This window comes from Lithobates pipiens, unplaced genomic scaffold (genome assembly GCF_037356315.1).
Source record: "Lithobates pipiens isolate NorthernLeopardFrog02 unplaced genomic scaffold, aLitPip1_a1.2 Scaffold_19, whole genome shotgun sequence".
In the NCBI taxonomy this organism is placed as follows: Eukaryota; Metazoa; Chordata; class Amphibia; order Anura; family Ranidae; genus Lithobates; species Lithobates pipiens.
In genome coordinates, this window is record NW_027507764.1 from 259,092,235 (window position 1) to 259,117,541 (window position 25,307).

At 43.9% G+C, this 25,307-nt stretch overlaps 1 protein-coding gene across 1 annotated transcript in view; it reads left to right on the forward strand.

Moving 5' to 3' along the window:
- The window catches only part of NDUFS6 (NADH:ubiquinone oxidoreductase subunit S6), a 43,870-nt gene that overhangs the window by 13,005 nt on the left and 5,558 nt on the right, over nt 1-25,307 (forward strand). The window contains exon 3 of the mRNA XM_077491935.1: nt 22,025-22,147. Coding sequence (XP_077348061.1) covers nt 22,025-22,147 — 123 coding nt within the window. The remainder of the gene's footprint in view (nt 1-22,024; nt 22,148-25,307) is intronic.

Below are 25,307 nucleotides of genomic sequence, written 5' to 3' on the forward strand. Positions count from 1 at the left end.
TTATTAGGTTAGATTAGGTAATAAATGTAGTGGTACCTGCATAAAAGTTTTGAATGAGGGCAGGCAAGGCATCCAGCGTGACTCCTCCAGAATTCCTCCACTTGGGCTGACACAGGCTGAACGCCGCGCTGGGGGTGACGTCAGCTCGCCGCTTCCGGGTGTACCAAGATGGCCGCCAGCTCCGGAGCTAGGCCGAAGCCACGGTCTTTCCTAAGGCCGCGGCCCGCTCCGCGGATCACATGGTGTGGACCAACTAATCGATAATGAAAATCGTTGACAACAATTTTCATTATCGATTAATCGTTTCAGCCCTACTGGTGGCTGGGAGTACAGGAGGAACATCGGCCACCGGCCTTAGAAACCTGAAATCACTGGGCAGTAACGGTTTTACTTCAATATCAGACAAACTACAAACTGAGCTCAGGAGAAGATGGGTGGCGTAGTCATTAAAGGTTGGAAATCGGCAACAAGAACCGGGGGGGGGGGGGAGTCTCCCCCCTGGGAGCTGGGCCACAAGCTTGTGAAGACTTTGTTTCAGGTAGGGCTTGCCCTTCCTGGGGGGGGGGGGGGGTCTCCCCACTTTTTCTCAGGGCGGGGGGCAGCAGTTTTGGGCAGAGCTGAAGGATACTGGGTACAGTGGGGTACCCAGAACTTTAGGGACCTTTCTGTTAACCCCCCCCCCTTACCTGGTGGGCATCCATTCAGCGGGGGGGAGCCACCAGTCGGGTCTCCCTTTGGCGCCGGGTACAGCATTCCCCCCCCCCCCCCCCCCGACTCCTGGCATTCATGCCGAAGGTCGCAGTGAGAGTTAGCGCCATTTTGGCTGAGCTGAGAGGATTGGCACCATCTTGCTGGTGACAGGAAGAGGAATGACTCGGCTTCCTCCCTAGCACCGGGAATGACGTTGCCACGCCTCCCCTGGTCACTTCCGGTCCTGGGCTTCAGCAAGAAAAGAAACAGTCTTTTTACTAAGTAACTATAGACCTGTTATGCCAAGTACACATGATCAGACAATCCGCCGGACTTTGCAGTGGAGGTCCGCCGGACTTTCCGAACGAGCGGACTTGCCCACGCACGACCGGACTTTTTCGGCGGACTAGGTCCAGACGGACTATGGCGGGGTCCGCCGGACTTTTGAAATGAACAGACTTGCCCACACACGGAGTAAAGTCCGTTAATTTTGAACATGGCTCCAGGTAGACGGGACTAGCGAAGGAAGTCAATGTCGCCGCCTCCATCAGCGCGATCGACACCTCGAAAGCCCCGTCGCCTGGTATGGGTTTAAAGGGGAACCCCTACGCCGAAAAAACGCCCCCCCACCCCAAAGCATCTTGACCCCATGTCGATGAGGACAAGGGCCTCTTCCTGACAACCCTGACCGTTGGTTGTTGGGGTTTACGGGCAGGGGGCTTGTCCTCATCAACATGGGGACAAGGTGATTTGGGGTGGGGGGCCAGTAGGGCCCCCCTTTCCCAAAGCACCCCCCATGTTGAGGGCACGCTGCCTGGAATGGCTCAGGAGGGGGGGGGTGCTCGCTCGTCCTCGCCCCCTTTCCTGACTGGCCGGGCTGCGTGCTCGGATAATGGTCTGGTATGGACTTTGGGGGGACCCCCACGCCGTTTTTCCGGCGTAGGGGTTCCCCTTTAAATCCATACCAGGTGACCGGGCTTTCGGGGTGTCGGACAATTTTGAGTCAAGACTTCTTTCTAAGTCCATCTGACTTTTGGGAAGAAAAAGTCCGCCGGAGCCCACACACGGGCAGATTTTAATCTGATTGAATGTACGCGGCATTAGTTTAACTTCTGTAGTTGGGAAGATACTGGCGAGATTAATAAAAGACCACATAGATAAGTTCTTGCAGGAAAAAAATATTTTAAGCAACAGACAGCATGGATTCATGAAAGACAGAAGTTGTCGGACAAACCTGATTTCTTTTTATGAGGAGGTAAATAAAACCTTGGACAGAGGGGTGGCGGTGGACGTGATATAGCTGGAATTTGCAAAAGTGTTCGATACGGTTCCGCACACACGGCTCATGTGTAAGGTAAAGTCTACAGGTTTGGAAATATCCGTTTGTAAATGGTTAGAAAACTGGCTAAAAGACAGAATTCAGAGTATTGGTTAATGATTCTTACTCCTGAATGGTCTAAGGTTATCAGTGGTGTACCCCAAGGTTCAGTGCTGGGACCCTTACTTTTTAATATCTTTATAAATGATATTGGGTCTGGGATCAAAATTAACATTTCCGTCTTTGCAGATGACACCAAGCTATGCAGTGGAATAACCTCCTTACAGGATGTCTCCAATTTACAAGCCGACCTCAATGCTCTGTCTAATTGGGCAACATGTGGCAGATGAGGTTTAATGTTGATAAATGTAAAGTTATGCACTTGGGGGCCAAGAATATGCATGCATGCATGCATCGTACAACTGGGGGGGGGGGGGGATCAATAGCGGAGAAGGATCTGTTTATTTTGGTAGATCATAAGCTCAATAATAGCATGCAATCCCAAGCTGCGGTTTCCAAAGCGAGCAAAGTCATTTCCTGTATTAAGAGAGGTATGGACTCCAGAGAGAGAGATATCATTTTGCCCCTGTTCAAATCATTAGTAAGACCTCACCTGGAATATGCAGTTCAGTTTTGGGCACCAGTTCTCAAAAAGGATATTGGGGAACTGGAGAAAATGCAGAGAAGGGAAACCAAACTGTTAAGAGGCATGGAGGAGCTCAGCTATTAGGAAAGATAAGAGGAACTGAATTTATTCCCTCTTGATGAGAGATTAAGGGGGGGTATGATCAACATGTACACATATATAAGGGGTCCATATAGTGAACTTTGGTGTTACTTTATTCACTTTATAGTCAACAAAGAGGACAAGGGGGCACTCTTTACGTCTAGAGGAAAAGAGATTTCATCTCCAAATACGGAAAGGTTTCTTCACAGTAAGAGCTTTGAAAATGTGGAATAGACTCCCTGCAGAGGTGGTTCTGGCCAGCTCAGTACATAATATAACTGGGTACTAACCTTTTATAGGTAGTTGATCCGGGGAGAATCCGATTGTCTCTTGGGGGATCAGGAAGGATTTTTTTTCCCCTGCTTTAGCAAATTGAATCATACTTTGGTGGGGTTTTTCACCTTCCTCTGGATCAACCGTGGGTATAGAATGGAGGCTGAGCAAGAGAGTTTCTTGAAGATGCCTAGATTAGATGCTTCCCTGGCTCAGGTGTCCAAGGAATCCGACCTCTCATTGCGCAGGGCCTGGGAAGCCAATGCAGAGGCTATGACCAGTCATCTCTCAGGGTGCCGTCCTGGAAGACTTCCCAGAAACACCGTTACATGTAACTGGTCATTTTTTTTTTTTTCTTAATCCTACCTAAGATACTCTAAAGACTCATACACAGGATCGGACTTTGTACAAACTTTCCTGTGGTTTTTTGTACAAAGGGCGTTGGCCGAGAACTTGTATTGCATACACATGGCAGGACTTTTTCAGCCAACTTTCACCAAATCACGTGGTTTTTCTGCTCTTTACCACCACCTTTGGTCAACTTCTGTATTGTTCTTTGATCTTTTTCATTGGTTCTGAGCATGCGGGTTTGTACTTTGTACAAAAGTCTGATTGGTTTTCTGTACACACGATCGGGACTTTGCTCCATCGGACTTTTGTTGCCGGAAAGTTTGTCCGTTCGCACAGCCAACAAAAGTCGGATGAAAACCGAAAAAGTTTGTCCGATGGAGCGTACACACGGTCGGATGTTGCTCCAAAACAGCTAATTTGCATGTTGTCAAAAAGTCAGATCGAGTGTATGGGCCTTAACCCTGACCTAGTCAAACCCTGATCTAGTTATTTTATCCTTTTTTTTTTTTTTTTTTTTTTATAATTTTTTTTTTTTTTAACACGCTTGTTTAATTTTTTTTTTTTTTTTTTTTTTTTCTCACAAGGAGAACACTACAATGGGATTTATTTCTGTAGCTGGAAAGTGCAAAATTAGGCTCACTTCTGCATATAAACCAAACCGCTTCAAATTTTTATTACCAAAGCTTAATTGAACAAGCTGAGGTTGGAAACTAATTGGCTACCATGTACAGCTGCACCAGATTCTGAGTGCCCCAGTCTAGGTAAATATCCCCCAGTGTATCTTTTTCTCCATTCAAGAGAAGAATATATGGGCGGGCTGTACAGTGACTGATAACTGGGATAGCTAATCGGAGGCTATCGCAACAATCGTGTGATCGGGAACTGGACTTCTCGGTTCCCATATACACAAACAGTTGATCCAGAGGAAAGCAAAAAAAAACCCCAGCAAAGCATGCTCCAGTTTGCTGCAGCAGGGGAAAAAAATTCCTTCCTGATCCCCCGAGAGGCAATCGGATTTTCTCTAGATCGACTTTACCTATAAATGTTAGTACCCAGTTTTATTGTGTACATTTAGGAAACAATCCAAAATTTTTTTTTTTTTTTTTTTTAAGCAAATGACTGAGCTTGCCAGAACCACCTCTGGAGGGGGAGTCTATTTCACAGTAAAAACTGTAAAAAAATGTGAAGAAACCTTTCCGTATTTGGAGATTACTTCTTTTTTGCTCTAGACTTAGAGTGCCCCCTAGTCTTCTCTGATGACCTTAAACTCTTCCCACTTAGGTACGTCATATGACGTCCTTGAATTTTCGGGGGTATATCTGAATAATGCCTGTAGTGCCAGACATCATTCAGATAATGACTTTTTCAGCCGGCGATTCCCTACACCATAAGAACGATCATAGCGGCTGTTCCATCGCTTGATCGTTTTTACAGGCGGCGAGAAGGGACACCCCCTGCCACCCTTGAGTGCTTCTACTGACTCATCGCTTCCATCAGTAAGACGGAGACAGGATCCGCCAGCCCCGGATGGTAACCATAGAGATTTCCGTTGGACCAGATGGTCGTCTGAGTCTCTACAAATGCTCGAAGGACGGGCACGATGTTATGACATCATGCCCGTCCTCTGCATTCAAATGAATGGGGTCGCCTCAGCTGGGAAGCCAAGTTCGTTTTATTTTATTTATTTTTTCTTATTTTAAGCTTCCCAGCCTAGAGGTCAGATGCAGGATCTTAACCCCACATCTCACTGTAAAGAGGGCCGATCTTGCCATATTCCTATTTCAAGGGATGTTGGGTATCTATTTATTCAGCGTAACTTCAAAAAAACTGCAAAAAAATTGGGCTAACTTTTTAATGTTTTGTTTTTTACCAAAATAGTGTTCGAAAAATTACTGCGCAAATACTGTGCAAGATAAAAAGTTGCAACGACCACCATTGTATTCTCTGGGGCCTTTGCTAAAAAAAAATATAATGTACATGTAAAATTAATTTTTTGGTAGAAAAATTACATAGAACATTTATTTATTTATATATATATATATATATATATATATATAAATATATATATAAATGTTCTATGTAATTTTTCTACCAAAAAATGAATTTTACATGTAGGAGAGAAATATCAGAATTGGCCTGGATGGAAAGTGGTTAAAGTGCATAACTCGACACCAAGTTCATGATATGGACCACTTATGTATTTGTTCATGTTGATCATATCCCCCCTTAATCCCCTCTTCTCAAGAGGGACTAGATTCAGTTCCTCTAATCCTTTCCTCATAGCTGAGCACCTCCATGCCTCTTATTAGTTTGGTTGCCCTTCTCTTCACTTTCCTTGATCTCATTTTTGAGAACTGGTGCCCGAAACTGAACTACAGATGAGGGCTTACTAATGATTTGTACAGGGGCAAAATGATCCTTCCTTCTTTCTCTTTCTTTCTTTCTTTCTTTCTTTCTTTCTTACCCACCCTTTCTTTCTTACCCACCCTTTCTTTCTTACCCACCCTTTCTTTCTTACCCACCCTTCCTTTCTTACCCACCCTTCCTTTCTTACCCACCCTTCCTTTCTTACCCACCCTTCCTTTCTTACCCACCCTTCCTTTCTTACCCACCCTTCCTTTCTTACCCACCCTTCCTTTCTTACCCACCCTTCCTTTCTTACCCACCCTTCCTTTCTTACCCACCCTTCCTTTCTTACCCACCCTTCCTTTCTTACCCACCCTTCCTTTCTTACCCACCCTTCCTTTCTTACCCACCCTTCCTTCCTTCTTTTCTTTCTTACCCACCCTTCCTTTCTTACCCACCCTTCCTTTCTTACCCACCCTTCCTTTCTTACCCACCCTTCCTTTCTTACCCACCCTTCCTTTCTTACCCACCCTTCCTTTCTTACCCACCCTTCCTTTCTTACCCACCCTTCCTTTCTTACCCACCCTCCTTCCTTCCTTCCTTCTTTTCTTTCTTACCCACCCTTCCTTCCTTCCTTCCTTCCTTTTTCTTCCTTCCTTCCTTCCTTCCTTCCTTATGATCTACTACCAAAACCCCCAGATCCGTCTCACCCATTGATTCCCCCTAGTATGTATGATGCATGTATATTCTTTGCCCCAAGTGCATAACTTTTACGGATGTTATTCCACTGCATAGCTTGGTGTCCTCTGCAAAGACAGAAATTGTACTTTTAATCCCAGACCCTATATCACTTATAAAGATATTAAGACGTAAGGGTCCCTGCACTGAACCTTGGGGTACACCACTGATAACCGTAGACCATCCTGAGTATGAGTCATTAACCACTACTCTCTGAATTCTGTCTTTTTAGCCAGTTTTCTATCCATTTACAAATTGATCTTTCCAAGCCTGTAGACTTTACCTTACACATGAGCCGTGTGTGGGGAACTGTCAAACGCTTTTGCAAAGTCCAGGTATACCACGTCCACAGCCACCCCACTATCCAAGGTTTTACATGCCTCCTCATCAGAAATTAGTTTTTTTTGACTAATGTCGTTCATGGATCCATGCTGTGTGTTGGTTAAAATATTTTTTTCCAACAAGAACTCTTCTATGTGGTCTTTTATTAAACTCTCCAGTATCTCCCTCACTATAGAAGTTAAACTAACAGGTCTATAGTTATTTGGTAAAGACTTTGATCCCTTTTTAATTATGGGCACCAAAATGGCCCTGCGCCAATCCACTGGTACCATTCCAGTCATTATTGGGTCCCTAAAAATTAAAAACAATGGCCTTGAAATGACAGAGCTCAATTCTTTTAGGCTCCGTGGGTGGATGCCATATGGTCCAGGTGCTTTATCCGCCTTTATATTCTGTCTAAATATTTCTGGACCATATCTCTTTTGAGCCATTGTGGATCATTTGGGGCTGTGTCAATACCACCTCCATTATGGACATGAGCTCCCCATGCTCCTTTTGTAGACACAGAGCTGAAGAAAGTATTTAATAATTTTGCCTTCTTTGTCCCCAGTCACCCACTCTGGATTATTTTGTAAAAGGTCTACATGCTGAGACCTGACCTTTTTACTATTTAATATATTTGAAGAATTTAAAACTAGTATGCTTGGTGGCGGATGCTCCTTGGCGGTTGCCGATACGAGAAGACCTCCTATTGCAAGGTTCGATACTCCATCCTGCTTTACCATCTCTGGTTTTAACAGCATGGCCGTTGAAAGCCAGATGCTAAGGGACCGAGGTCTGTCGGACTCGGTTATCTCCACTATGCTGAAAGCACGGAAATCTTCATCTCGGAAGATGGGGTGGCGTCCAGGCACCTATTCTGTTTCCAGGATCCTGCTGTTCATACAGCGAGGAGTGGACCAGAGACTGGCTTTAAGCACTATCAAGGGACAGATATCAGCCTTGCCTGTTTTTTCCCAACAACCACTGGTGTCTCACTCATTGGTAAGCACCTTTTGTGCAAGGGGTTTGACATGTACTCCCTCTGGTGCGACCACCTATACCTCTGTGGGATCTGAACCTGGTGCTATTGGCACTTCAGAAACAGCTGTTTGAAAACATCAGGGAAATTCCCTTGTTGACTTTTTCTCAGAAAGTGGCCATTACTTCTAGTGGCTATTACATCTGCCAGGAGTGTTTCGGAGTTGACGGCCTTGTCTTGCAAGTCGCCCTATCTGGTTTTCCACAAGGATAAGTTGGTGTGTCCGCAACCTTTTTCTTTCGAAGGTGGTTTCGGCCTTCCATCTCAATGAGGACATTGTGTTACCATCTCTGTGTCCTAAGCCGACACATCCTAAGGAGGTGGCCTTCCATTCCCTGCACGTGGTCCGGGCCCTATGGGTATATCTGTCTTCCACAGCTCCTTTCCGGAAGTCAGATTCTCTGTTCGTTTTGGTCGCTGGTCCATAAAAAGGGCTGGCGGTCTTGTCAACCACCATCTCTTGGTGGATCAGACAGACCGTGGTCCAGGCTTGCGCCTTGAAGGGGCAGTTGCCCCCTTTCCTGTCATGGCCCATTTCACCAGGGCAATTGGGACCTCCTTGGGCTTTCCGACATCAAGTGTCTGTGTCTCAGGTGTGTAAGGTGGCGACTTGGTCGTCTGTTCACACTTTCACTAAGTTCTACAAAGTTGATGTAAGCACATCTTCTGATGCTTGCCTTGGCCGCAAAGTTTTGCAGGCAGCAAAATCGTTGCAATTTACACTCCTTCTTGTTAAGAGAAGTTACATTTTGGTTGTCAATGCATTCTGATGCATATGTTGGCCGCAAGTTCTGATGGTGACTACTCCATTGAGGAGCACCTTTGGTTGTGGGTGAAGTTGTTTGCTGTTTCCACCCCTCGTTATGACACTGCTTGGGGACGCCCCTACAGTCAAGATTGATGGAGCTGTGTCCGTTAATGAAAGAGAAATTTGGATTTTTGTACTCACCGTAAAATCCTTTTCTCTGAAGTTCATTGACAGACACAGCACCCACCCCTCCTATTTTTATACGTTATACTGCTTGTTGACATACTGAGCTGCACAAAGCAGGCTGAGGGGTTATAGCCAGAGGGACCGCCCCCAGGCTGAACTGAACAGTTCTGTTTTTTTTCACGCATTACATGTACAAAAATCCTATCTTTAGGATTCCAAAACACCTCCCTCTGTCCTCATCTACATAATATGTACTGTAACTAGATACATTATACTTGCCCCCCTCCCACTCATCTTCCAGAACAGCAGCCTGAGAGATGATTGGTTCCTCCATCGGCAAGAAACACAAGCCAAGCCCCTCCCCCATTCATCACCCTCCTTCCCTCAACCCTCATTCATCAATTTAGAATGTTTACTACTGTCCAGTAGAACAAAGAAGAGGGGGTCCCCTGGGGGTGGACTTTTAAGGCACGTACAAATTATAATAGTATACAAATTATTATTATTATTATTTTTTTTTTTTTATTGTATTTTTATTGAAAATATAAAGATAACAATGACAAAGTGTCTTATGCTTGCATAAGTGCACAGGTAAACAGTAAGTCCAACATATAAGACAAATCAAAAACAGAGAGGGGGGAGAGGAAGGAGAGGGGAGGGAAGAAAGAGGAGGGGGGGGCCAGGATACTTCAGCACATTCAGTATATCCTCACATAAATTAACAATTTATTTGCGGTACAAAACGGCAATCGTCACAATCAAATGGGCATAGGACAGTGAGCAGGAAATGTGGAAACTTCATTCCTTTAGAAGGGCATGAAACAGTGTGAACGGTCAATTTGAGCCTTAAACTCAGCGTAGGAGGTCAAAAATCAGAAGACTATATTAAGTAGCAGCATACAGTTTAGAGCGATACCACAGATCCCAAATCATAGAGAACTGAGGCATAGTGTCATGGACTATGGCTGTAAGCTTCTCCATACGGCCGATATGTTCTAGGTTCTGCAAGACTTGGGGGAAAGTGGGCGGAGTACATGATAGCCACCGTATAGGGATAGCTCTCTTAGCTGCTAACAAAATAAAGGTGGCGAGCTTCTGAGCATGTCTAGAGAGTCCAGGAATCGGTAACCCTAGTAGGAAATAGAGGGTCTAATGGGAGGGAAATCTCAAACAAGTCTTGGATGAAGGATTGTATTGTAATCCAAAATGGGCGGATCAATGGGCATTCCCAGAAGATATGGAAATGGGAACCTATATCTCCTCGACATCTCCAGCACATCGCAGGGGTCTTGGGATCATATTTATTTAAAATTTCAGGCGTCCTATACCAAAAGAGCAGAATCTTGTAAGCCATTTCCTTCTGTTCCACACAGCGGGATGTCTTAGAGACGCCTTCCCATATTCTCTGCCATTGTGGGAGTAGGATGGGATGTTCTAACACTTGCGACCACTTACGCATATATGAATGAGAAGATTCCGTAATGGGCACCAATTCATGGCGTATTCTATAAATGTCAGAGATTAAATGGGCCTGGTATGGGCCCTGAGCACATAAAAATTCAAATGGAGTTGGCTTGTCAAGACAGAGAGTGGGGGATTTAGAAGCAAAATAGTGTCTGATTTGCAGATAGGAGTGGAAGAGTTGTTTGGGAATTTGGTGCTGTTTCTGCAATTCCGCGAATGATAGAAGCCTCCTGGTGAGCGGATGCACTATATTGCGGAGTTGAAACAGACCAGCTTCGGACCAAGGAATCACTCTATCATATGCCAGGCTGTCTGGGATATCTGGATTAAACAGTATGTTTATCAAAGGAGGGCATTGGGAGGCCAGAGGAAACAACTTTAGGCATTTCCTCCAGATTTCCAAGGAAAACAGCATCGGGGCCAGACAAATGCTACGAAGTGGACCCATGGAGGTTTTAAGGTCTGCCCAAAGCATGGCACAGATGTGTGCAGGCTCGGTGATGCTCATCTCAATTTCAGCCCATACTGTAGGGGCTTTCCGGGATGACCAGGTAATAACTGGTTTAAGGTGTGTAGCATAGTAATATTTGATCAGATCTGGGGCTCCCAGACCTCCACGCCATTTAGGAGCCAACATCACCGGACCTGCAACCCTATGTGCTCGATAATGCCAAATTAAGTTAAGAAAAGCTCTTTGGACAGCCTTAAGTTGGGACATAGGGATTGGGATCGGAAGAGTATCAAAAAGATAGAGGAGTCTAGGCATCACTGACATTTTTAGGACATTAATACGGCCTAAAAGTGAGAGGGGAAGCGAATCCCATTGCTTCAAAAGCCTAGCAATGTCACGAAAAAGTGGAGGGTAGTTAGCCAAGTATAAGGTCGAATAGGAGGGAGTAATGTTAATCCCCAGGTATTTAATGGAGTCTGTGCACCAGTGAAAGGTATAGTTGTCTTGCAGTATGTTGAGAGCAGAAGAGTGAATGTGTATAGGTAAAGCTTCAGTTTTACTGGTGTTAATCTTGTACCCTGATATAGAGCTAAAGTCTTTCAGCAAGGACAAAAGGTTCGGAAGTGAGATATGGGGATTGGTCAATGTCAGGAAGATGTCGTCTGCAAATAGGGACATTTTATATTCCTTGTGGCGTAGGCATATCCCTCTAATGTCTGGGTGAACGCGGATGGCCTCCGCCAGAGGTTCCAGGCAGAGGATAAAAAGAAGAGGCGACGGGGCAGCCCTGTCTCGTGCCGTTGCTCAAAGGGAAGGAGGATGATAGGTAGGATGCCAATTTGACCTGGGAAGAGGGGCAAGAGTAAAGGGCTTCAAGAGCTGAAACAAAAGAGCCTGTGAAACCATATCTTGTAAGAGTAGCAAACATATACGGCCAGCTAAGCCTGTCGAAGGCCTTATACAAATTATTTTATTACATAAAACCAACAAAAGGTAATTGAATATACAGTATACATTAAAAAGTATACCAACAGGTGTATATATACAACCAGTATTGATGCTATGTCCTATCATTCATTTGAACAGAAACGCCCTACGCGGAAACATTGTATCCACACACCCCTGAAGAAGGACACGCTTTTCCAAGCTCCGAAACGCGTAGGGTGTTTCTGTTCAAATGAATGATACGACATAGCATCAATACTGGTTGTATATATACCTGTTGGTGTACTTTTTAATGTATACTGTATATTCAATTACCTTTTGTTGGTTTTATGTAATAAAATAATTTGTATACTATTATAATTTGTACGTGCCTTAAAAGTCCACCCCCAGGGGACCCCCTCTTCTTTGTTGTGATGTTTTAGGATGTGGCACAACAAATTTACGTGACCCTGTCATACCCTCTCTTTTGTTACTACTGTCCAGTAGCAGCATGATATTTTATCCTGACCCAATGACTATTAGGTAAGGGTCCCCCTCTTTCTTTCAAGGATTCTGATGGGATCTTTCAAGCCCCCTGCTGGTAAGCCCCATCTTTCTCTTCCCCCCTCTAGGAAGTTTTGAGAAGGGCTTATAGTGTGTTCTAGGATGGCTTGGACCGCATGGAGTCATACGGCTTCTGACCTATTGGGCACATGCAGTCCCAGCCTCAGTATCCAGTAGAGTGATGTCACATCTAGGCGTTTGGGATGACACTCTTCTAGCTGTGCCTGGACTAGGACACCAAGGCCAGGACTGTATGGGAAGGGGGGGGGGGGGTTGCCTCTACCATCCAAAATGATTGGAAAATCTGGCAAATTGCGCTGGCCACTACATTCAAGTCGGGGCCTGCAAAAGTGAGCCGAGTCCAGTGAGGCCGCATATATGTGTACTGTCAGTGGGAAGGGGTTAAAATATAGATCGATGCAAATGCCATACCAGTAGGCTTTCTGTCCCCATGCAACCCGGCTCAAATACCCAAATAAAGTTATGATGACTTAATGTACAACTTTACTCCCCCTCAGCTACAGATGCTAAAATGGACCACCTTGACACAAACTTGCAATATGTACAGTGGATATAGAAAGTCTAAACACCCCTGTTTATCACTTCAGCCCCGGAAGGATTTGCCCCCTTAATGACAGGCCATTTTTTTGCGATACGGAACTGCTTTGCTTTAACGGACAATTGCGCGGTCATGCAACGTTATACCCAAACAAATCTGACGTCCTTTTTTTCCCCACAAATAGAACTTTATTTTGGTAATATTTGATCACCCTTGCGGTTTTTATCTTTTGCGCTATAAACGAGCAATCATTTTGTAAACTATTCACTCTCACTCTCATAGTTGTCTTAAAGCGGCTGACGTATAGCTCCGTGGATTTGTACAGGAGAGCCAACCTGCCGCAGTAAAACTAGAGGCAAAGATAAATCATTTCAAAACTTTTTTTTCCACCTTTTTTAATATGACCTATAAACTGTACAACTCAAAAAAAAAGAATAATAATCTTTTAGCTGTGTTCAGAATTAAGCAATCACGTGTGTGTGTGTGTGTGTGTGTGTTGTGTTTTTTTTTTTTTTTTTTTTTTTTTTTTATTATGCTTATTGAACATTTTGTTAGACATACAGTACAACACATACAAAAATGTACACCAACCCCTCCCTCCCGTGAACTTAAGTTGATTAAAAGTGAGTAATTTCCTACTCTGCACTATGTTTTAGTTGTTTTATACCCACCCGAGCCCAAATGGGTTCTGATATCGTGCCTAAATGAGGTAGCCTGGGGTTAAACCACTAGGGAGTGTCTGGTGGCCATACGCCTATTTCAGATTTCATCAGCACCTGTGCTCTGTCACATGCGCGAATCATGATGCGCATTGAGCCTGTCAGAGATGGCGATGCTGCGGCTCCTCTGAAAAATATCAGAAAAAACAGGCTCTCATGAGCCCACATAAGCCGCTTTCAACACGTTTGCTGCATCCCCATCATCGCGTAGCAACCAGCGTCTCACGACCACCATTTGCCCCACTATAAAGTATTTAAAAAGGTCCGGAAAGGGCAAGCCCACCCTGTCCCAGGGGTTCCTGCAGTGTAGGAAGGCTGATCCTGGGGTGTGCATTGGACCATAAGAAGGAACCAAACAGGCTGTTCACATGTTTAAAGAATGACAAGGGGACCCATACCAGGGAATTTCTTAAAGTATAGGAAAACTGACAAGACCTTCATCTTGAGAAGATTGACCTTTCCAATGCGTGAAAGGTAGATTCTTCCAAGCATCTAGCCGTGTCTTTACCTTAGCCAGTAATGGGAGGAGATTAAATGACATGTAGTCGCTTACCTTGGGAGTTATATGAATACCAAGGTATTTAAACTGTGATACCCAGGCAATGGGGACCATTTTTGTCGCCAAAGCCTGAGCACCCGTGTCAATGGCCAATGCATTTGATTTCTCCCAGTTCAGACTGCCCCAAGAACCTGAAAACTCGCCCAAGATCCCAAAGGCTGCCTCTAAAGATGGTCCTGGGTCTTGTAGGAAAAGGAGCATGTCATCTGCCTACAAGGCGGTAAATTCTCGTATGCTTCCCTCCTCTAATGCCTTCATGTCCGGTGATTTTTTTTCTGAGTGCTATAGCAAGTGGCTCTATCGCTAGGGCAAATAATGATGGCGACAGAGGGCGGCCTTGACGTGTTCCCCCCTGCTCACTGCAAACTGAGAGGAGACTGATTCTGCCTAAATGAATGGCGGCCATTGGCTTGCTTTATAGCAAAGATATCCAAGTCCTAAACATGTCTCCGAACCCCATATGTCTCAGCACCGCCAACATGTAATTCCAGTCCATGGAATCAAAGGCTTTTGCCATGTCGAGGGACACCACCACCCTAGCCCCAGAAACTCCTGTTAAATAGGAGTCAGTACACCTGCCATCATTTTTAAAGTGCCTCTGATTAACCCCAAATAAAGTTCAGCTGTTCTAGTAGGTCTTTTCTGACATTTTTAGTCGCATCCTACAGCAAAAGCCATGGTCTGGAGAGAGCTTCCAAAACGCCAGAGGGATCTCATTGTTAAAAGGTATCGGTCAGGAGAAGGGTACAAAAGAATTTCCAAGGTATTAGATATACCATGGAACACAGTGAAGACTGTCATCAAGTGGAGAAAATATGGCACAACAGTGACATCCCTCCAAAATTCATGAAAAGACTAGAAGAAATCTGCTCAGGGAGGCTGATAATAGGCCTACAGCAACATTAAAGGAGCTGCAGGAATATCTGGCAAGTACTGACTGTGTAGTACATGTGACAACAATCTCTCGTATTCTTCATATGTCGAACTATGTCCCTCACTAACGTGAGGCTGCTGGATGTGCGGTGTAAACTGTATTTAGCTTAGGCTACATACAGCAATACCACATAGTGTTTCGGGCTTGAGCCAAGATTTCTTATCTCATACCCGGACCGCACTAGTCTATTTAATTGGCACTCAACCAATGAGAGAAAATGGTGTATTCTATTAATGAATACAAAGCTTCCTCTGACTTTGTCAGAGGTTGTGAGGTCATCAGCCCACCTCTGACTCAGCCAATCAGAGGAAGCTTTGTATTTGTATGGCCTTTTGTATGTCCATTTTTGACCGAGCCTTACTTGGGTTTGGTCTTATTCTTGAAATAAATATTTCTTTGTTGCGTCAGTCCTCTTAAACTTTATACAAAGTTAGCCCAAATACGCCTATGGACTTTCACTATCAATAAAAAATGTGTTTGTTATCCCCAAACCAGATTATACTGTATGTCACGGCAACACGCTATTGACCCTACATGTTTCCAATAAAATACTTTTTATATAATCCATTTCTGAATTGGCTGCATTGCTGTTCTAAAGCCCCCCCCCCCCTCCCCCGGGGAAACCTTCCTATGCTACACAAATAGTTTTTGGGGTGTGCAGCTGCTGTACCTCTCCTGTATGTGTTGTCTCTTTCTTTTGCTACAAAAATTCTGATATGGATTTTCGTTTTCCCTGCAGTTTAGGTCTTTTGCCTTTTTTGTATTATATTGCCGCGTTGTGAGGTTCATATAGCTTGTTACAGTGTCTTTAACACCTTTTTTTGGGGGGGAACGCAAACAAACTGAAAAACTCTGGGGGGGGGGAGATCAAATGCAGCCACTGTGACCCGCCTGCTCGCCGTCTGCCTGGCACTTGCCCTGTCTCAGTGGGGCAGCAGGTGACAGCGACGAGCGGTGTCCTCCATGCTTCTCATCCTGTCCTCTCCTGATAGGCATCCAATCAGTCAGTTGGTATGTGCCCAGAAGCTGGCAGCCTCTGAAGCGAGTGAGCGTTTTTAATTGACCTGTTGCACCGCAGGTATTCGGCCTTCATTTTGGTATGGTGTACGCTTTGGTAGGAACACGAGGGCTTGTTTTTATGAGGGGGTAGGTGGCAGGGGGTGGGGGGGGCTCTAAAATAAAGGTTATTTAGGGTCTGGTGAAGTCAGTTGATATGTGATGTTTGCTTATGATGGTTTGTTTGACCTCTCACCCATCTTCCAGTGTGGGTTTTACAAAGGGCTTCCACACGGGGTTCATCACTTTGCCTTCCGGCACTTTTGAGTGTCCCAATTTAAAATCAGCAGCTGCAGATACGGAGGCAGTAGACGCACTGCTCCAGTCCAAACTAGACAAAGGGTTTGTTATCGGTTCATTTTGTACATCACCTTTCCAGTATTGGAGGGACAATCCTCTTGGGTTGGTTAAAGTTTTCTAATAAACTATGGTTAATTTGATTTGTCCGCCCCCTCATTGCTCCATGGTACCTAGCTTAAATTCCTTAATCCGTTCTGAAGAGTTCTTTAAAATATGCATCTGTGGATCAGGCCGTTCAACGAATCATCAGGGTTGGGGAGGGTACCTGGCTGTCCAAAGTAGACATGGCAGATGCCTTTTAAGCTTCTTGCAATCTTACCATCACTTTGGCAGTGGCATGGGGTAAAGTGGAGTGGATTGTATTTTGCCATCAAGCTCACTTTTGGTTCCAAAAGCAGCCCCTGGTTGTTTGACACATTTGCGCAGTCGCTCAGTTGGATTCTCACTCATGTGGAAGGTTGTCATGATGTCATTCATTACTTGGATGATTTCCTTCTCCTTCTAGAGAGTTCCAAACAGGCCCCTGCTGACCTACGGAAATGATTTTTGCAGGGAAGGTCTTTTATCTCGAGGTTGTTATCTTTGTTGCCATCAGCCCCTGACTCTGACTCTCTGGTCAAGCTAGGTGCTGCAGCCTTGGCTGACCTGCGCATGTGGGACGATTTCCTCCCAGCGTTTGAATGGGATTGCTATGTTCATCCCCACGGAGTCCATATCCTCTCCTCTCCTGTTACGGATGCAACGGCCACTGCTGGTTATGCTGCCATTTTTGAAGAGATCTTGGCCATCCTGGGGTTCACAGAGTCTTCTGTACTGTTTGAAATCGATCCTATAGTGTCAGCAGCCCAGGTAGGCGGTGGTCAGGGCAAACGGTTGTTTTCTCAACGGACAATCAAGCTGCTGGGAGATCATCAACAAGGGCAGACCTAGGTCGTTAATCATAATGTCCTTCGTTCGCAGGCTTATTTGGTTATCCCTGCAGTTTCATTTTCATATACATTGCAGATTCATTAGGGGGGCAGAAAATGGGGTAGCAGATGCTCTGTCGCAGTTTAACTGCCCTTATTTTTATTTTTAACAGATCCCAGAAGCAGATACCTGTGCCACGCCATCCCACAGTCCTCATCTTATGATTTGGTTTCCTATTGGGCCAACGCTACAGCATTGATTGATGAATCTATCAGTCAACACTAAGAAGGCTCATTTCACAGCCTGGCAAACCATCCAGGTCTTCAAGTCCCTATTTCCTTGGTTCATTGGTCATGACGTTCGGTATCTGCTGGCTTTTGTGGCTTTTTGTCATTATCATTTGAAGCTGTCGTATGGCATGATCAAAACTTATCTGGCAGGGGTTCAGCATTTTTTGTCCTTACAGCAGGGCTCGACAAAACTCGGGCGCCAGGTCGCGTTTGCGACTAGAATTGGCGACCTGGTGCAGCACAGCTGGGGGCATCCTGTCTCCGTGGACCCCCCCAGCGTGATCACGCCGGGCCGCGCTGCCGGTGGCCGGTAATTGAGCTGGGCCTTTGAGGCCTTCTGCGGTCCTATGGTTCCTTCTGGAATATGGCGCCCTCTTGTGGTGGCCGTTGGTATGACAACCAGCAATGCTAATGGAGCTTCCCCTGCCTATTTTTACTGCCCGCCTATCTCTTTACTTAGAACCCCTATATATATAGATAGATAGATAGATAGATAGATATAGATCTCTCTCTCTCTCTCTATCTATCTATCTATCTATCTATCTATCTATCTATCTATCTCTATATATCGATATAATCTCTATCCTAGAGAATAAAATGGTGGTCGTTGCAATACTGTCTGTCACACCGTATATGCGCAGCGGACTTACAAGCGCACTTTTTTGGGGAAAAATAATTTAATAAAAAAATAAGACAACCGCAAAGTTAGCCCAATTTTTTTTTATATATTGTGAAAGATAATGCCGAGTAAATTGATATGCAACATGTCATGCCTCTACAGGTTGCACTTTGAGTTAGAGGAGGCCTAGGGCTAGAATTATTGCTCTACCTCTACCGATCACGGCGATACCTCACATGTGTGGTTTGAACACCACTTTCATATGTGGGCGCTACTCACATATGCGTTCACTTCTGCACGCAAGCTTGGCGGGACAGGGCGCATTTAAAAAAAAAAAAAAGTTTTTCTTATTTTAACTTTTTATTTTTATTTTTTTCACTGTTCTTTTAAAAAAAAAATTGTCACTTTTATTCCTCTTACAAGGAATGTAAAAATCCCTTGTAATAGAAAAAAGCATGACAGGTCCTCTTAAATATGAGATCTGGGGTCAGAGAGACCTCAGATGTCATATTTACACTATGCAATTTAAAAAAAATTGTCATTTGAAATAAATAAATAAAATGTCCCTCTAAGAGTTATGGGCAATGACTTGGAGACAGGTGGGGGGGGGGGGGCGCATCTTCCCCTCACTCGTCTCCATGTCAGGCCACGGACAGGTCCGGATCGCCGTCACGGACCTGGCTCCTAACTTTTTTTAGCTGGCTCCTAGATTCCAAGAAAATTTGTCAAGCCCTGCCTTACAGAACCAAAATAGACCATCCATCTTTTTGGCCCATTCCGTCAAAGCCATTCTGAGAGGGATTCGGAGGAGTAGTCACATTTTCCAGGGCTTGTCGAAGTTGCTGACTAGGTCACCTTTTAGGGAGGATGGTCAGCATGGTCCTCAAAGCAGCCATATACTTCGCGTTCTATGGGTTCCTCAGGCCGGGTGAGTTCACATGCACCGGTCCAAGTTCCTATGTGCTCACAGTTAGCCAGTTGGTTAGACATCCAGATCATTTCCAGCTACATTTGAGTACATGTAAGATGCAGAAGTTTGGGGCCGGCATGGACATCAGGTTTTTCAAGATGGGCAGTAATTGGTGCCCCGTGGCAGTATTAGACCAGCTGATCAGAGATAAACCAAGGGATAGTTCCCTAATGCTCTCCTCACGGCGTCACAATTTATCAAACCTTGCTGCACATTATTGACCAACCTGGGGTTAAACCTGGCAGTGTTTTCTGGGCACTCCTTCAGTATAGGAGCGGCTTCTGTAGCTTCTGATCAGGGCGTCACGCCCCACATTATCAAAAAATTGGACAGATGGAACTCTGCGTGTTTCTCCAGATATGTTCCAGACCCACAAATTGAGATGTCTCCAGCTTTCAGGCATTTGGCTGACGGATATAATGTTACCTTAAATAAACCTGTTGGCTGATTTATCCTACTGTCTTTATTTTTGGCCCCTTCGAGGCGTACTGACCACTTGACTTTTGGAACACTCTAGGTCACTTACTCATGTTCCTTTATCATGTTCTTACTCGATCTTGCATAAAGACTCCAAGTACAAATGTATTTTATGTGATAGACCAATACAAAGTGGAACATAATTGTGAAGTGGAAGGAAAATGATAAATGGTTTTCAAATATTTTTACAAGTCTGTGAAAAGTGTGGTGTGCATTTGTGTTCAGCCCCCCTGAGTTAATACTTTTGTAGAACCACCTTTCATTGCAATTGCAGCTGCAAGTCTTTTTGGGTATGTCACTACCTGCTTTGCACATCTAGAGTGAATTTTTGCCCTTTTTTTGCAAAATGGCTCACGCTCTGTCAAATTGGATGGAGAGCGTCTGTACAACAATTTTCAAGTCTTGCCACAGATTCTCAATTGGATTTAGGTCTGGACTTTGACTGGGCCATTCTAACACATGAGCATGCTTTGATCTAAACCAGTCCATTGTCGCTCTGGCTGTATGTTTAGGGTCGTTCTCCTGCTGGAACGTGAACCTCTGCCCCAGTCTCAAGTCTTTTGCAGACTAACATGTTTTCTTCTAAGATTGCCCTGTATTTGGCTCCATCCATCTTCCAATCAACTGACCAGCTTCCTTTTCCTTGCTGATGAAAAGCACAACATGATGCTGCCCCCACCATGTTCCATGGCGGGAATAGTGTGTTCAAGGTGATGTGCAGTGTTAGTTTTCCGTCACACATAGCGTTTTTGCTTTTAGGCCAGAACGTAAAATTTTGGTCTCATCTGACCAGAGCACCTTCTTCCGAATGTTCGCTGTGTCCCCCACATAGCTTCGTGCAAACTGCAAACGGGACTTCTTATGTTATGGCTTTCTTTCAACAATGGCTTTCTTATTGCCACTCTTCTATAAAGGCCAGGTTTGTGGAATGCACAACTAATCATTGTCTTGTGGACGGATTCTCCCACCTGAGCTGTAGATCTCTGCAGCTCTTCCTGAGTTACCATGGACCTCTTGGCTGCTTCTCTGATTAATGTTCTCCTTGCCCAGCCTGTCAGTTTCGATGGACGGCCATGTCTTAGTAGGTTTGCAGTTGTGCCATACTCTTTCCATTTTTGAATGGTGGATTCAATAGTGCTCAGTGAGATGTTAAAAGCTTGGGATATGTTTTATTTATAACGTAACCCTGCTTTAAACTTCTCCAACTTTTTCCCTGATATGTCTGGTGTGTTCCTTGGCATTCATGATGCTGTTTATTTACTAAAGTTCTCTAACAAACCTCTGATGGCTTCACAGAACAGCCGTATTTATACCGAGATTAAATTACACACAGGTGGACTCTATTTACAAATTAGTGACTTCTGAAGGCAATTGGTTCCATGAGATTTCAGTTAGGGGTATCCGAGTGAAGGGGCTGAATACAGTATGCATGGCATACTTTTCAGACATTTATTTGTAAAAACATTTGAAAACCATTTATCATTTTCCTTCCACGTCACAATTATGTGCCACTTTGTGTTGGTCCATCACATAAAATCCCAATAAAATACATTTACGTTTGTAACATCATGACAAAATGTGCAAAATGTCAGGGAGTAAGGATTCTTTTTCAAGTGTGTGTGTGTCTAATATATATAAATATATATATATATATAATTAATTTTCTCAATCTATATCGTAACCAAAATAATCTATTTTGGAGTTATCAGATGAAAGTGATGCATAATGCAGATCCTGTGCTGAGCTATTTGTTGCCCACTTAGTATTTTTCTTGAAGCACAGTAAATGCTTTATTTCTCATCCCTACTCATTTATCTGCTAGAGAGAATGCGTGTGTATTTCTCCGGTAGGATTGATTTTCAGAGACCAAGCATTAATAATAAGGTCATCCATGCCTTGAGTGCCGTGCATTAAGTGACAGTAGTATGGCCTTTTTGTCATTCAGAAGTGTCAAGGCATCGCATGGCCATCCCACAAAGTAGGAAGATGGGGTCTTTCAGCTGCCACAGTCGGTGCCTTGATGTCTGCCAGAGTAACCTGGAAGGTATTTGTGTTGTCAGTCACTGAGACATCACATTACTTTAAACTGTAACACAGCCTATGTGCGGTTAGCTGTCTTATCCATCAGCATGAGCAGATGGAAACAGTACATCATTTTAATGCACCTATTAGGAATACCCCCATAAGAAGACAGAAACTTATCCTGTGCAAATAGAAGATACTAAGAGTTATGTTCATGACTGTTGTCTAATATGAGGCTGTTCTAGTGGTATTAAATAATTTTATATATTTAAAAGCTCACTACCACAGGAACTGGGTTCATACGAACTTGGCTTTTAAATATAAGGTTAATGAGTTTTATATTTTGTTACTTGGAAGGTAATTTTAGGCATTAGATCATGGGTTGTTACAAACTGCTCAGCATCTGTCTTGCCTTAAAAAGCCATATGGGATTTCATCCATTTGACAGTGTTTTTTGTCTTTTGTAGGTGAATGAGCAGTTTGCTCTTAACCTGATTGCGGAACAGCCTATTAATGAATCGGAAAACCGAGTTGTATCGTGCGATGGAGGAGGTGGAGCTTTGGGTCATCCTAAAGTATACATCAACTTGGTAAGTTGGAAAGGGTACAAAAAGTGAGCTACTGGCCTTACAGCAAGGAGCTTTTGGAGGGCAAAAAAACAACCAATGAAAAATCCAAGCTCTACTTGCCGGCCAGCTTGCGACCGACCAAATGAACCTGTCTAATAGTATGCATTAAAAACAGGGTTTAGTCCGCACACATTTGCAAATGCATGCGTAAGTTACAGGCCCGCCAAGGCACCCTGGTATCTGTAGTTCCTATCTCTGACTAATGAGACTCCACAATGGAAGGACGTGCATTCTGATGTGGTAGATGGAGTGCAGATGGACTGGAGGCAGCCCACCGCTCCTTAAAGGTACAGGGACACACTGAGCAAGCTGGTCGACAAGTAGAGCTTGGAGATTTTTCCTTTGGTTGTCTGTTGTCTTTAAGTTGGAAAGGAGATGCATTGCTGTGATCTTAATAAAGAGCACCTGTGCTATAAAATACATAAGAAAAAGTTAATAGCATCATTGATGCATAACTGCATCACCAATTAGGTTTTACTTCTTAGCTGGGTCTGCACATGAGTCTCAGTCCAGTTTGGAATTCATACTCTGTGCTACAAAGGAGTGCAAGCTCTCCAGAAAATAAAATGGAAGTTTTACTGTATATTCACTGGCCCAGATCAGAGGATTTTGATTAGTGGCTGTGCTGCCTTGGTGGTGATATTTCTCACCAGATTAACACAGGCGAGTAAAGGACTGATGGAGGGGCTTGGGTAAAAAAACAGATAAAATAGAAGTGTAATAGCACCAAATGTACAGTTACACTTTAACCCCTTAAGGACCGGAAAATTTTCCCCCTTAATGACCAGACCATTTTTTGCGATACCGCACTGCGTCGCTTTAACTGACGATTGCGTGGTCATGTGATGCTGTACACAAACAAAATGGATGTCCCTTTTTCCCACAAATAGAGCTTTCTTTTGGTGGTATTTGAAAAAAAAAAAATTTGAATTTTTGCCATAATAAATTCCCAGAAAAAACAAACAAATTTCTTGATCAGTTTTAAGCTAATATGCATTCTACAAATTTTTAGTAAAAAAAAAAAAAAAATTGCAATAAGCGTATATGGATTGGTTTGCGCAAATGTTATCGCTTCTACAAAACGGGATAAATTTATGCCATTTTCATTTTATTTTTACTAGTAATGACAGTGATCAGTGATTTTTAGCGGTACTTCGACATTGCGGCGGACAGATCAGACACCTAACTGACATTTTTGACACTTTTTTTTGGTGGGGGGTGGGGGAAGACCAGTGACATTATTACAGTGATCAGTGCTAAAAATATGCACTGTTATTGTATTAATGGGAGGGAAGGGGTTAACAGCAGGAGCGATCAAGGGGTTAAATGTGTTCCATCAGTGTGCTAACTATATGGGGTACTATGTGACTGGGGAAAGCACAGATCTGTCTTCCTGCATAGCAGAAAGGCAGGATCTGTATGATCTCCCCTGTTAGAACGCCGATTTGCTTTGTTTACACAGCCATATCCTCGTTCTGTCACTGCGGGGAACTGTCGCGGGTGGCTGGCTGGCCAGTGGGCATGCACACGTACCTCCTCCAGCGGCACGTGCGTGGCCACAAATCGCCATCTACAAGCCGACGTACAAGGACGGAGATTCGCGGGAAGCGGCCACATTGCAGCAGTACAACTGTGGCGACTGGTCCTTAAGCAGTTAAAAAGCAGTGGTAAATACTTCCTTATGGCTCAAAATGATCATTTTTTGGGTGCTGTCACCTTCTTTCTGATTTTGGGCATGCACCACCTGTGTGCTCAGCTTTAATTTGAAGGACATTTGCACTGAGATAAATACAAAATTGCTAGTTGCCCGTCTCTGGCGTGGGCCAGTCTGCCAGAAAGTATTCATAACAGCATGCAGATCAGGAATTTGAGAGTGGAATTACAGCTGCTACGCTGCATACTAGCAACAACCTGCTTATCTACATTGGGGTTTGGTAGCAACAAGCTGCTGTCTCTCATTGAAGCGTTATCCTTCATTGAGTGAGAGGTTAATGTTGAGCCAGTAGAGACATCTGTATGTGAGAAATGTATATCCTGACCTACTATTTAAAGGCTTTAACTGTGTTCTCTATCCTGGCGAGCTGGAAAGGTAAGTCCCATTCCCGCAGCTAAATGAAACAATACTGCCTTTAAAAGAATAGTGTACTGGATGTATAATGCTTATTACTAGTGAAGATATATATATATATATATATATTTTTTTTTTTTTTTTTTCTCCCATAAGTGTTTTAGAAAATGTACAAAGAAAACAATTTAGCACCTCCAAATATAGAATAATACAAACTTAAAGCATGTGCTATTAACACAGCATTCATTTTGTGCAAAAAGCATCCACAATATCCACACAAATTATAATAAAAATAAATGGATGTAAATGAAGTCCAATGCAAAAAAGCGAAATCTGTGTATAGATTCCACATAAAGCAAAAGGCTTCATCCAAACAGTAAAATGATTGTCATGACAAATAAGTGTATTTACCAGTTCCAAGCATGCAATGTTTATGAAATCTGTTTTCAGTTACCAGCTGATAAAAGCATCTACCGTATTTATCGGCGTATAACACGCACCCCAAGTTTAGGAGGGAATTTTAAGGAAAAAAACTTTTAGGAGGGAAGTTTAAGGCCTCATGCACACGGACGTTTTTACAGCCGCTTTTTTGAGCGTTTTTTGAAGCTTAAAAACGCCTGTCCATATTAGTCTATGGCTTCATGCCCACCTAGGCGTTTTTGAGCTGCAAATGGCATAGGCGTTTTTAAGCTGTAAAAAAAACCCAGGACCAGTGCGTTCCGTGGCGCGGAGCTAGAGCTGTAAAAATGCGAATCGTGGGAAAACGCGCATAAACGCGCAACATATTTTCTTTGTTTTCTGAGCGCTATAGCCAAGAGATGTGTTTCTTTAAAAACGCTACTTAACGCTAACGCTAAAAAACGCACAAAAACGCCAATGCAAAACGCGGTAAAAATCGCGTTTTTAACGCCGATTTTTTTCAGGCGTCGGAGCTAGCTTTGCAGCCAGTTTTTTAAAACGTCCGTGTGCATGAGCACTTTGGGGGGAAAAAAAAACTTACATTTATTTGTCCACCATTGCGGCCTTGTCCACCATTGCGGCCTTATGCGGCCT